At 36.6% G+C, this 13,209-nt stretch overlaps 1 protein-coding gene across 4 annotated transcripts in view; it reads left to right on the plus strand.

Annotated features, from left to right (window-relative positions):
• DIAPH2 (diaphanous related formin 2) overlaps positions 1–13,209 on the plus strand; it is an 868,194-nt gene that overhangs the window by 670,241 nt on the left and 184,744 nt on the right. For all 4 annotated transcript variants that reach the window (XM_057538261.1, XM_057538259.1, XM_057538260.1 and 1 more), the window contains one exon: positions 7,943–8,078. In XM_057538261.1, the coding sequence (XP_057394244.1) occupies positions 7,943–8,078 (136 nt within the window). The remainder of the gene's footprint in view (positions 1–7,942; positions 8,079–13,209) is intronic.

The raw sequence follows: 13,209 nt of genomic DNA on the forward strand, positions 1-13,209 counted from the left end.
TGAATTGGTACTGCCCAACTGTGGAATTATATAGTAATAATAACCAGCCCATTTACTGCATACTTCTTCTATGTGCCAGGCACTGTGCTTAATTGCTTTCGATGCAATATCACATTAAATCACAAGCCAACACTGTGAAGTACAGTTATTTTGTAGATCAGCAGAGCAGGCTTAACGCAGTTAAGTAAGTGACCCAAAGTGATAAAGCATGATGGTCGCTAGGCAGCTAAGATTTAAACCGGATCTCTCAGCTCCTAAAGGCCATCCTGTGTTCACAAGGGTATGCTGCTCTACTCAGAATGTTTGGATTATGGGTCCTGATTTGAGAGGAACAAAATAAATAGGCCTCTTTCCCATTATTTTTACTCTGGGCATAAAATTCCTGGGTCAGGAAACTTTAGAAATCTTATCAACAAGATGCATTAAAAAATGGAGCCTTAGAATCATCATACCTATCTAAGAAAGATAGAAATGTACAGTATCCAGGTCAGCACTTCTTTGATTTAAATTTTAAGTGTTCTATGTTACTTTAAAAGAGGTGATTAAGAGAAACAATTTCAAATTCTAAAAAGGTTAGCATAAAACAGAAAGAAGGTAAAAGAAAAGAAAGTTCCAAAAGCACTGTTTGAATTAAAGCTAAAAGAAGATCAGGTCCTAGGACAGTTCAAGATAAAAGGTGTGGAGAGAATTTCACCTTTTTCATTGAGTTTTCATTAAAGAATAATCTCTCGGTGACTGACATTTAGTGTGTAAAAAGATTTTCAATATAATATGTATCAGGTTTCTTTATATTGTTGCCAAATGATTTGACTCAGTATCATCTGCGAATCCTTCTAATATCCCTGATGTATGAAGAAACACTCAGGGGCATGATCACAGTGTGCCTCTGGCACCAATGATGCCAATTTGTTCACCAGGATATTTCCAATACATTCTTTTAAGGTTATGTGACTCTCTTCTAACACAGCTTCCGATACTGAAATGAATCACAATCTTGACAAGTGTATTCACACAGGTACCCAGGATGATCCAAAACTCAAAAGAGAAAAGAATAAATTTCTAGGTTTTTTTTTCATGAGTGCCAAGTGATGGTGATATATATGGATTTTTAAAATTACCTTAGGTACCAATAATATGGTACAGTTATAAATTATGTTCAGTATGCTTATGAGGGTAGATGGTGTCAAGATGCTACATTTCTAGTCCTGGGTCGCATCCTCATGTCTTCCAAAAAAGAGGGAGGGGGTTTTGCGGAATAAACTATTGAAAACACATGAGGTCATGTGTGCTTACTGTTTAAACGTTCAGATGTTTCTTTTACACATAATAATCACTGCCATCATGTACTGAGCATTCCTCTGTACCAGGCATCGTCTTCAGTGTTTTATATAAACATTATTTCCCTTAATCTATTTAACAACCAAGCGATTTCAGTAGTAGTGTCTCCATTCTACAGATGTGGAAACTAAAGCTCAGAGAAATGAAGTAACTAACTTGTTCAAGGTCACACAGCTTTTAGGATAAGTGATGGGAGTTTGGATATGAAACCAGGTTAAGGTGACTCCAAGATCCATTTTTCTTCCTAATTGCTCCACTTCTCCATCCCTCAAATATACTTCGGCTTCCAGTGAGATCACAGTGCTCGCAAAGTGCTTCTGAAGTCAGCACTGGGATAAAAAGCCATTGAAGGCAATGGGAGTAAGGAAAGGGTCTTGGTGGGAGGTGGTTTTTGTTTTTAAATATCACGAGGTTGGAAGATGCTGGGTTTGTGTAGACCTGACGTGAAAGAAGCTGGCATCTGAGCCCCTTGGAATTTTTGAAACCAGTTTCATCCATTTCGGAAAGCTTAGTTGGAATATATGAGAGGTCTTAGCATTTACATGAACTTTTTTTTTTTTTTTTTGCATATGACATTTTTAGTCCATAGGTCTCATTTGTTAATTATGCACAACAAGGGAAATAAGATTTGTAATTTATTCATATTTTTCAGTAAGGCAATAGAGTCTTACAGTTAGTGAGAGACTTAAAATGAGGTTAGTGAATACATTTTGCAGTAAATCCTAGAGACAATTTTTGTTACATTTTGCTCCTTCTGTGCTTTTTCCTGACTCTTGAAAAACAGATACGCCAGTAAAACTGAGACTTCTTTTTCTGTAAACGTTTCTAATCTTGTATGAGGTTACTACCAAAAAACTTTCTCAATTAGCAGCATCCTTTTAGGAGAACACAGTTCTATACATTGACAGAATCTAATCAGCTGGCATTCCCAACGCTAGGAAATAATGACTGATGCTTACTTGAGAATCATGTTGAAGTAGAGGAGTTAGCATTTTAAAATGTTTAGTGAGGCTCAACAAATATACAGTGTTGTTAACCACAGTCAGTTATTTAAAGGTTTTTTTTAAAAAAATTCTGAGCTCAAATTTGCTCCTGTTGCTTTTATTCTTTTAATCATTTGGGTTTTGTTTTATAGGAATTAGGGTGAAAAGAATACATCCCATCCCTCAAAAGGGTTCTCTCCCCATCAGCTTTCACATTTTTTGGAGAGTTAAACAAAGTCTTGAAATTTCCTATCTTGCTCTCTGGTAAAACTAAAGGTTGTCGATATGAAACCATAGTTAAGATTTCCCTTTCTCTTTTTAAATTTATTTCTTAAGGAGAGAAAAGTAAACAGGCATGTGTTTCCCATCCCTAATTTCCTAAAGCCAGAGTCAAAGAGTGAAACCACCAAGAGGAATAGGATGTTCTTTTTAGGCCTTCATGAGGCCTCTTCATGAAGACAGAATTGGTGATATCAGAACTAAATCTTACTCCACAGTCTGTGTTGCTTGAAAAATATATGCCTTTGTAGATGCGTTCATTCATTTCTATTAATGCCAAACCACAGAAATTATTTTCCTCTTCCGTTTTGGTCTCTTCGGGATTGCACATGCCATTTCAAATTGTGTGATTGTTCTGTAGTTAAATTTATTCCTAAAACATTTAAGGTGTGAACTGATGAACCTATTACTTGGTCTGTTTCATTGTTTATAGTTTTACATTCATGGTGTTTTAGTAGTGCCAGTTGCAAGTCTACCTTTCATATAGAAATTTAACCTATTCACATATGCCAAATTTCTCTACTAGCGATTCAGTGATATTGTTGACTGATTTTCTTCTATCCCAAATTGCATTAGTTTAGATTTTTATATAAACTATTTTTTTAGTTTTACTCTATTTTTAAGAAAGAAAAAGGAATGAAATGTGAAGAATGCTACAGAAATAGTATGATTCAAGTCCATGAATCACATAATGCCTATCAGTGATCTATATCAACATTTCTGTTCTCAAAATATAGTTTAGATTTGGGCTTTTTTGTGTTTTTATAATTATTCTACTGTCTTCATTACATAATCTTAGTCTATAAAAGGATGCTTATAAAAAATCAACAGTCTTGGGAATAGGATTGCCAAATTTATCACATAAAAATACTGAATGCCCAGTGAAATTTGAATTTAGATAAACCATGAAAAAATCTTTTGTTAGCAATGTATCCCAAATATTACATGATTTTTTTAACATAAATATATCCCAAGTATTATATGGATAATGAATAATTTTTAGTATCAATGTGTCCCACATATCGCATGAAATTTTTTAGTATAAGTATATGCCAATTATTGAATAGGATATACTTACACTAAAAAAAATGATTCACGGTTTATCTAAATTCAAGTTTAACTGAGTGTCCTGTTTTTTATCTGACAACTCTGCTTGGAAGGCATCATGGTAATGTGAGTGAACATATGTGCTTCTGGTACTTAAGTAGCTGTGTAGCCTTGGGCATCTCACTTAACCTACCTCAACCTAAGTTTCAGCATCTGTAAAATGAGAACAAATACTAGGTTTTCCATAAATATTTGAAGTTACTTACTTAAAACACCTGGCACATAATAAATTTCCATTAAACACTAGCTGTTATTATCAGAACAAGGAAGAAATACAAACGCAAGTTACCAGTTTTTTCCATCTTCATAATAAATGACAGCACTCAGCAGCTAAATAGCCCATTGGATTGATAATGGAAGAGTCCACCTGATCTCAGGTGGCCTCGGCCTGCAGCGGCTTGAAGCAGGCTTTCGGTTCCCGGCCAGAGATTAAGGTCGGGTTTCCTTTGGCCAATCCTTTTGATTTGCCTGGTTCAGAGTCCCTATTTGGCTCAGGATCCTCCCCTGTGTGCGCACGCGTCTCTCAGCCAAGATGGATTCTACCGAAGAGGCCTGTGGGTAGTTGGCACCACTTACTATGGGGTGGCGCCCCCTCCCTTTTTGACCTCCAAGGAGCTTTCTAGTTGGGAAGGTTTCCTTGACTTTGAGAATGAGAAAAATGTGGTCTCCTATCTTCTAGCTGGGCAGGGCCCAGCCGCCTCTCTCAATTGTCCTGCTATTCTCATCTTGGAGTATCGGTCCACAGAGAACGAATCTCCAATTGCTTTCCCTGGGTTGCAGGGGGTGGCCCATCTACCTCCTGCCTCACATCCAGATATTGGTTGATTGTTTACCAGATCAGAGATTTGACTGATAATAAAATGTACACAAGCATTAACCTCCCTTCTCTCCTCTGCTACTCACCTCCTCTCATGCTACTTACCAAAGATCATGCAACTTGTTAATATCAGAGCCTGAATGTATGTTGCTTTTGCACATTGTCTTTTTATTCTAAGTTACAATTTTATTTCAATCCTGCCTTTTTCAAACATCTACTTTTTAAAATTGTATTAATTTTTATTGAGATATAATTTACATATCATAAAATTCACCATTTTGCAGTATACAATTCAGTGGTTTTTAATATGTTCACAAGGTTCTGCAACCATCACCACTACATAATTCCAGAACATTTTCATCATGCCCAGAAAGAAACCCCATTCTCATTAGCAGTTACTCTGCATTCCCCCCTCCTCCTTCCCCTGGCAACCACTAATCTACTTTGTCTCCATGGATTTACCTATTCTGGACATTATATATAAATGGAATCATAACCATATGTGGCCTTTTGTGTCTTCTTTCACTGGGCGTAATATTTTAAGGTTCATCCATGTTGTGGCATGTATCAGTACTTTATTCTTTTTATGCTTGAATAATATTCCATCATATGGATATATATGTACCACATTTTGTTTATCCATTTATCAGTTGGTGGACATTTGGGTTGTTTCCACTTATTGGCTATTAGAAATGATGCTGCTAATGAACATTCTTGTACAAGTTTTTGTGTGAACACGTGTTTTCTTTTGTCTTGGATATATACCTAGGAGTGGAACTGTTGTGTCATATTATAACTCTTATGTTTAGCATTTTGAGGAACTCAGACAGCTTTCCAGGATGACTCATTATTTTACATTCACACCAGCAATATAAAGCATTCCAATTTCTCCAATTCTTCATTTATTATTATCTGTTTTGTTGTTTTTTATTATAGCCATCCTAGTGTTCATGAAGTGGTACCTCATTGTGGTTTTGATTTGCAGTTCCCTAGTGATTAATGATGTTGAACATCTTTTCAAATACTTATTGGCACTTTATCTTCTTTGTAGAAATATCTATTTAAATCCTTTGCCCATTTTTAGTTGGGTTATTTGTCATTTTATTGTTGAGTAGTAAGAGTTTTTATATATTCTTATCAGACATATGATTTGCAGATATTTTCTCCCATTCTGTGGGTTATCTCTTCGCTCTCTTGACAGTGTTCTTTTTTTTTTTCTCCCTTTTGGCCGCCCCACACAGCTTGCCCGACCTTAGTTCCCCAACCAGGGATCGAATCTGGGCTCCGGCAGTGAGAGTGCCGAGTCCTAACCACTGGACCCCCAGGGAATTCCCTTGACAGTGTCCTTTGATGGATAAAAGTTTTTGGTTTTGACGAAGTCTTATTTATCTATTTTTTCCCTTTGGTTGTTTGTGCTTTTGGTGTCATCCACATTGTCTTTCTTCCATGAAGAATAAAACAAACACTAAACCCTGAGAAGAGAGACATGAGTTATTTTCCCAACTTTGCAATTACATAAATGTGTGACCTTAGGCAAGTATTTAAACTCATTCAGAACCCAGTTTCCACATCTGCAAAAAGAAGCTGGATTCAGCAGAGCAGACGATGTGCAATTTTGGGTGAATAAATTAATCTCTATGAAACCCCCTATGTTAGTGGTTCTCAACCTGGGTAACATTTGGCAATCTCTGGAGACAATTTTGGTTGTCAGAACCGGGGAGGGGTGCTACTGGCATCTAGTCAGTAAAGGTCAGGAGTGCTGCTAAATACCTTACAAGACACAGGGTGCTCCCACAACAAAGAATTGTCTTGCCCCAAATGACAATAGTGCTGAAGCTGAGAAACCCTGTTCTAAAATTATGACTCTATTATTCAAATTTATTTTAAGTGGTAGTCTTTGAGTTTGTCTGCAGGAGCCAGATTATTTTGTGCTCTTAGCCTAATGTTAGATGTACTAGTGTTACAGGGGCAGGAGAAGGGGGAGGTACCAATAATTCTTGCAAGTCAAGAGAATTTTTTTGAAAGTGTTTTCAAGGCTTTTAAAAACTATTATTACCTTTTAATATGAAGAAAAAATATTTCAATATAGACACCTCCAGGCCAAGGCTTGTAGATGTATTCTTGTTATTGAGTCCTTTTCTTTAGGGTTTCTGGAACAAAATAGCTTTTGTGAGATAGTTGGTACATGCTGTGAAGTATGTTTGATGAATCATAAGAGGAAAAAACCCCAGAACAACTTGATGGAAGGAACTTGCAGTCGGTGTGTCTCTGCATTAGTGATTTCTCTAAAATGACTATTCTCTAAAATACTATTAGTCCAGCAGAACAATTTACTCCAGCGTTCTCCCATACGGTCTACTGGAATGTACTGATTACCTTGAGTTCCACAGATAATCTATCCAAAATAAAACAGACAATAGCTTGAAATATGCTTCAGCACGCAAAGATCTTGGCATGTAAAAAGCTATTAAATGTGCAGGTATTTCTTTCCTGTAATAATATGGCTGATTGTTTCATGCCCTGCACCATTAGATGGAATGGTGACCACCTCCGCCACACCCACCCACCACTATCATTGTCGTAGACAAAGTGTTCTACGTATTTTATAAATGTATCTCATTTTTCTTACAAAAATCTTATCACGTAGTTTAAAAAAAACATTTTTCAGGTAAGGGGAAAATGTAAAATAGAGTTGTACAGTACCTGCTAAGCCATATTTCCCTATTAAACTTTTTCTTATGTATCAAAACTATTTCATATTTCAACCACAGAGACAGTATGTTTATTGTTAAAAAATCTGTGGGGCTTCCCTGGTGGCGCAGTGGTTGAGAATCTGCCTGCTAATGCAGGGGACACGGGTTCGGGCCCTGGTCTGGGAGGATCCCACATGCCGCGGAGCGGCTGGGCCCGTGAGCCACAACTACTGAGCCTGCGCGTCTGGAGCCTGTGCCCCGCAACGGGAGGGGCCGCAATAGTGAGAGGCCCGCGCACCGCGATGAAGAGCGGTCCCCACACCGCGATGAAGAGTGGCCCCCACTTGCCGCAACTAGAGAAAAGCCCTCGCACGAACCGAAGACCCAACACAGCCAAAAATAAATAAATAAATAAATAAAGTAGCTATAAAGGGTGGGGAGAAAATTAAAAAAAAAAAAAAAAAAAATCTGTGAACATTCATGTTTCTAATTTTCTGGCACCCCAGGTAATAGCAGTTAAAGCCTGAGTTACATATAATTTTTTTTCGAGAAGAAATATCTTACGATTATTTCTTTCTCTCAAAAGTATATGAATGTACCTCAAAGCTGCTATAATACTTTTCCATCTCTGAGCACCCACACTTGTATGTATAGAATTTTAATATTGCACAACTCCTCCAATATATACGTAATGGAAGAATTTTTGTTTAACTTTATTTGTACAGGAAGCAGTGAAAGAAAACAACAAGAGAAAAGAAATGGAAGAGAAGACTAGGAGGGCAAAGCTTGCAAAAGAGAAAGCTGAACAAGAAAAGTTAGAACGCCAGAAGAAAAAGAAACAACTCATTGATATAAACAAAGGTATGAAGTGCTTCCATTTTTTAAGAAAGAGGTATGAAGTGCAAAATAATTGCACTTAATTATTGATAATTTTGAATTATAAAGTGAATAATGGTTTTGGTAGAAAATTCACAATATTATTAGTTATTTGTATCAAATGTCTTTCATGTTATTATCTGTATTTCTTTTCATCCTGCACTGAACACAGGCTTTTAGATAACCAATGCAAGGTAATGTGTTGTTGCAACACTCTTTTTTTCTTCATTTATTTTACCAAATCATATTATGTTCTGGATGAGGCAGTGGTAAGAGAAGAAGAGAGTGAGATGAAAAGAGAAACACTGGTCTGGAGAGATGAGCCTTATGGCTCTAATTTTATTTTGTTGACACATGTCTGTTGACAGTACAGTAATAATTAACACCCTCCCTTGGGGACTTGAACATTTCAAGTCATAATGGATATTGACAGCACTGTTATAAGTTGCAAAAAAATAGGGAGAAGCACCTTGTCCAGCTGTGAGCCTACAAACAAAATACTGATATATCCACATAGTATAAAGTAAGTTGTTTTCTTGGTTAGCAAGAATGACTGTATATTAAAGGTGGATTTTTTTGGTTTCGTTTGGTTTGGTTTTCTTTTTAAAGAAGAGAGGGTAAGGAAAGAAAGTGATCAGCACCAGGTAGCTGCAACTTAAGAATGCAAAAGCATAGCCTTTGCCACTGAGGGTTAGAGAATTGAAAAACAAGACAAAATCTGAACAAGATGCAAGATAATATGATTAATATGGACCACCTATTTCTAAGTATAATGATATTAAAAATTGCAAGCACTGTATAATGTTGACTGTGTGCCATATTTTAAGTAAGTTAATCTTCGTAACATCTCTGTGAGGTAGGTACTATTATTATCTCATTTTACAGATGAGGAAACTGCAGCTCATAGAAATTAAGGAACTTGCCAAGGTCACACAAATGGAAGTATTAGCAGCAAGATTAGAATCTAAGTAGTCTGGCGATAGAATCTTTGCACTTATAAATACCATTGTCAAATAAAAATAACAACAGCAACAGCTAATATATAGGACTCACTATGTACCAAGAACTGTTCTAGGAATTTTATGCATTTGAACATATTTAATCCTCATAAAACCCTGGTAGGAGGGTGCTACTATCTCATTTTTAGATGAGGAAACAGGCACAGAGAAGTTAAGTGAGTTGCCCAAGTTGACAAAGATAGTAAGAGGTAGAACCAAGATCTGAGCCGAGGCAGTCTGTGGCCAAAGTTAATTGTTAATTATTATTACGTATTTTTAATCATTGTCAGTTACTCTGTAGTAATGTCTGTTAATGGGGAATCTTCTGAAATAATATCTATACCATTCTTCTTCATATCTCTAAAATACATACAATTTTTCAGGAATTGACTGCAGTTTATCTTTTTACCCAGGAAATAAATATAACATAATTTTAAAAGACGAGAAAAGTATATAGAAGGGATACAACAAGGTCCTACTGTATAGCACAGGGAGCTATATTCAATAGCCTATTAAAAACCATAATGGAAAAGAATATGAAAAAGAATATATATATATATATATTTTTTTTAATAAATGGCTATGATTTACTCAGGGGAAAATGGAGCACGACAGTACTTGTAAGCCACTACACAGACGTGCAGACATCCCCAATTTTATAAGTGAGGCAGAATCTCAGTGCAACATTTGGGTCTTGCGAATACAAACACACACACACTCACACATACACTCACATACACACACACTTCAAGGTACCCACCTGTAATAATGAAGGTGTGGAGATTGAGGTGTTTTTCACTCCAGTGTTTCTTTGCTGATTCATGCCCACTCCATAAAATCCGTGTTAAAGGCGAGGTCTTTCCCCGAACCTAATTATTTTCTGTCTCCTTGGATTGGGTGGGACATGTCTCACTCAATTAGGAAAAGTACTAGAGCACAGTATTTGTAGGAAGTTCTCACTTAATAGGTGATGGAGTCAGTAGAACTGTGCTGAATGTTAGTTCCCTTACGTGCATGAAGGAGCACTGAGAGAAGAGGCTGGAAGAGGTACGGGACAAGACTGTGCATTCACTTGGCTATGCTAAGGGTCTTACCCTGAGAGCTGTGGGAAACCTATGAATGTTTCTAAATGGGAAAGTGATATGCTTTTTTCTTAGAAAGATCCTTTTGACAGAAGCATAGAGAATGGACTGGAAAGGGAACAGCCTGAGACAACAGAGGTTAAGAGGTTATCATTGTCCTGACAAGAGATGATGGTGGCCTGAACTAATGCAGTGGTAGTGAGGTTACAGGAGTCACCAGTAAGAGGTGTATTAGATTCTGTAGGTTGTGGATATGCAGAGACAGATCTATTTTAAGGAATTGGCTTGTGTGATTATGGAAGCTGGCAAGTCCAAAATCTGCAGGGTAGGATGGCAGCCTGGAGACCCAGGGAAGAACCAGTGTTGCAGTTCAAGTCCAAAGGCAGTCTGCTGGTAGAATTCCCTCTTGCTCAGGGAAGATCAGTTTTTTGATCTATTCAGGTCTTCAACTGATTAGATGAGGCCCACCTACATTACAGAGGGCAATCTGCTTTACTCAAAATCCACTGATTTAAATGTTTATCTCATCCAAAAACACCCTCAGAAAAACATCCGGAGTAATGTTTAAACAAATATCTGGACACCATGGCCCAGCCAAGCTGACACATAAAATTAACCATCACCAGAGGGTTGTTAAAAGGTAGAACTGACTGACCCTGATGATTTTAGATGTGGGAATTAAGGGAAGGAAGCATTAAAGAAGGTGGTACTCTTCATAAAGAAAAAACAGTTCAAGAATAGAGCAGACTTCATCAGGAGGGTTACAATGATTAGTGACATTTTGAACCTGTTTCATTTTCAGAAACCTTGTAAAGATGGGAAATGTCTAAGAAGCCATTGTGTGTGTGCGTATGAAACTCAGGAAGGAGGTTTGGACTAGACAGACAGACATGGGGATCATTGATTTTTGATGATTAAAGTTAGGGTATATTAGTTTGCTAGGGCTCCTGTAACAAAGTACCACAAACTGGATGGTTTAGGACAACAGAAATTTATTGTCTCACAGTTCTGGAGGACAGACGCCTGAAATCCAGGTGTAGGCAGTATCCTGCTCTTTCTGAAGACACTAGGGAAGGACCCATTCCAGGCCTCTCTCCTAGCTTCTTTTAGTTCCTTGGCTTGTGGCAGCATAACTTCGATGGTCACATGGCATTCTCCCTGTGTGCACGTCTGTCTCTTCACATGGTGTTCTTTTTATTAGGACACCAGTCATGTTGGATTAGGGGTCCAACCTAGTCTAGTTTAAATTCACCTTAATTAATTACACAATTTATCTTATATGAGTTTGAATGAGATCACAGGGTAAAGTATAAATCAGAAGTTCTGAAAGTGTTTGGTCTCAGAACCCATTTACACTCTTAAAAATTATTGAGGACCTCCAATACCTTTTGCTTATTTGGGTTATATGTATTGACATTTATTATATTAGAATTTAAGCGGAGACATAGTAAATAAAATTATTTAAGAAATAATTTTAAAAGTAATTATTTATTAATTCTATTAAAATAAACTATTATGTGTTAAATAACATTTTTTTATGAAATGTAGCTCTATCTTCCAAAATCTCCCCTTCAAAAAACTTAGTAAGAAGAGAAAAAAATAGTGTTGTAAATCTCTTCAAAATCTGGCTTAATGAAAGACAGATTGATTCTCATACCTGATTCTACATTCGGTCTAATGTGATATCGTTCATCATGTAGCTTCTAGAAAGCACTATACACTCATGAAAGAATGAGAGAGAAAAAGGCAAAAATGTGTCAGTATTCTTATAAAGATAGTTTCGACCTTGCAGATCTGAAATGATCTCAGGTCTCCACAAGTTCCCAGATTACACTTTTGAGATTCTCCGGGGTGAATAGTGAAAAGAGGAAGGAGTCAAGACAGAGTCTGTCCAGTTTTGTGCCGAGAACATAATCTTGTTCCCACATCACACTGCCCCCCTCCCCGACCTCCACCCCAAGTATGTATCAAGCTTTCACTATTTCCTTAAAAACATACCTACAATAGAAAGAAAAAAAGAAAGAACCTATTTTGCTTGTGTCTATAATATGTATATATTTTCATTTGCCAAGATTTGATTGATGACCTCTTTAAACATCATTGAAGGCATAGTATATAGATCCAAATAAGTTTTTTATGCAAATGCTTAGCTGAGTGATCTGAACATGAAAAACACACTTTAAAATAGGATTAATCTTTTGTATATTCTTACCGTATCTCTATTTACAGATCAATTAAATAATAAACTTCACCATTAGGTTCTTGATTTGTGGCCCGTATGTGGCAAGTACTTATTATTATTATTATTTATTGTAATATTATTTTACACTTAAGAGTATATGTTTGTTAGTACTTATAAATATGTTTTAAAAAGAGATCCTTCCATTGAAATTGTATAGTCTTAAGAAGACAAAAAGATGCAGAAAAGAAAGAATAAGAACAGAGTTGGGTAATTGGGTGTCAAGATGGAGCTCAGTGTCAGTGAGTTTCTTAGTATCTTGTAAAAGATGGTGTTGTTAACTAGGTGGAAGTCAGCTGCAGATATTCTGAGAGCCTGGGAGGAGGCATGATGGAGCTACGTAAAAGGTGAATCCATGTTAGAAATGAGAATGAGGCGCCATAGAGAACTTTTAAATGTGTCCAACTAGAATGGTGTTATCCACTTTCCACTGAAAGAGAACTGATATAGAACATTTGATTGCCATTGTGAGATACATATAATTTAAACTGTAGAGATAGTTCATGCACATGTGACTAGCGATACATCCCATTGGAAGCTGGGGATCGGACCTATAACAAAAGTAGTCAAGTAAAGAGTCTCTTGGGTAAAGAAAGCCACTTGAAAATGACAAACAACTTTAAAAGCACAAATACTCTTTCTGTAAAGTTTCTATTTCATATCAACTTAGCAAAATTGCCAACCCCTCCCTTTTAAAAAATCTCCTGTGATCTCATATAGCTAATAAGTAACAACAACAATATATATTTATCTGGCATGCAAAATTATATGCATTCATCATGAGGAAATATTCTGGA

This window comes from Balaenoptera acutorostrata, chromosome X, assembly GCF_949987535.1.
Source record: "Balaenoptera acutorostrata chromosome X, mBalAcu1.1, whole genome shotgun sequence".
Classification (NCBI taxonomy): domain Eukaryota; kingdom Metazoa; phylum Chordata; class Mammalia; order Artiodactyla; family Balaenopteridae; genus Balaenoptera; species Balaenoptera acutorostrata.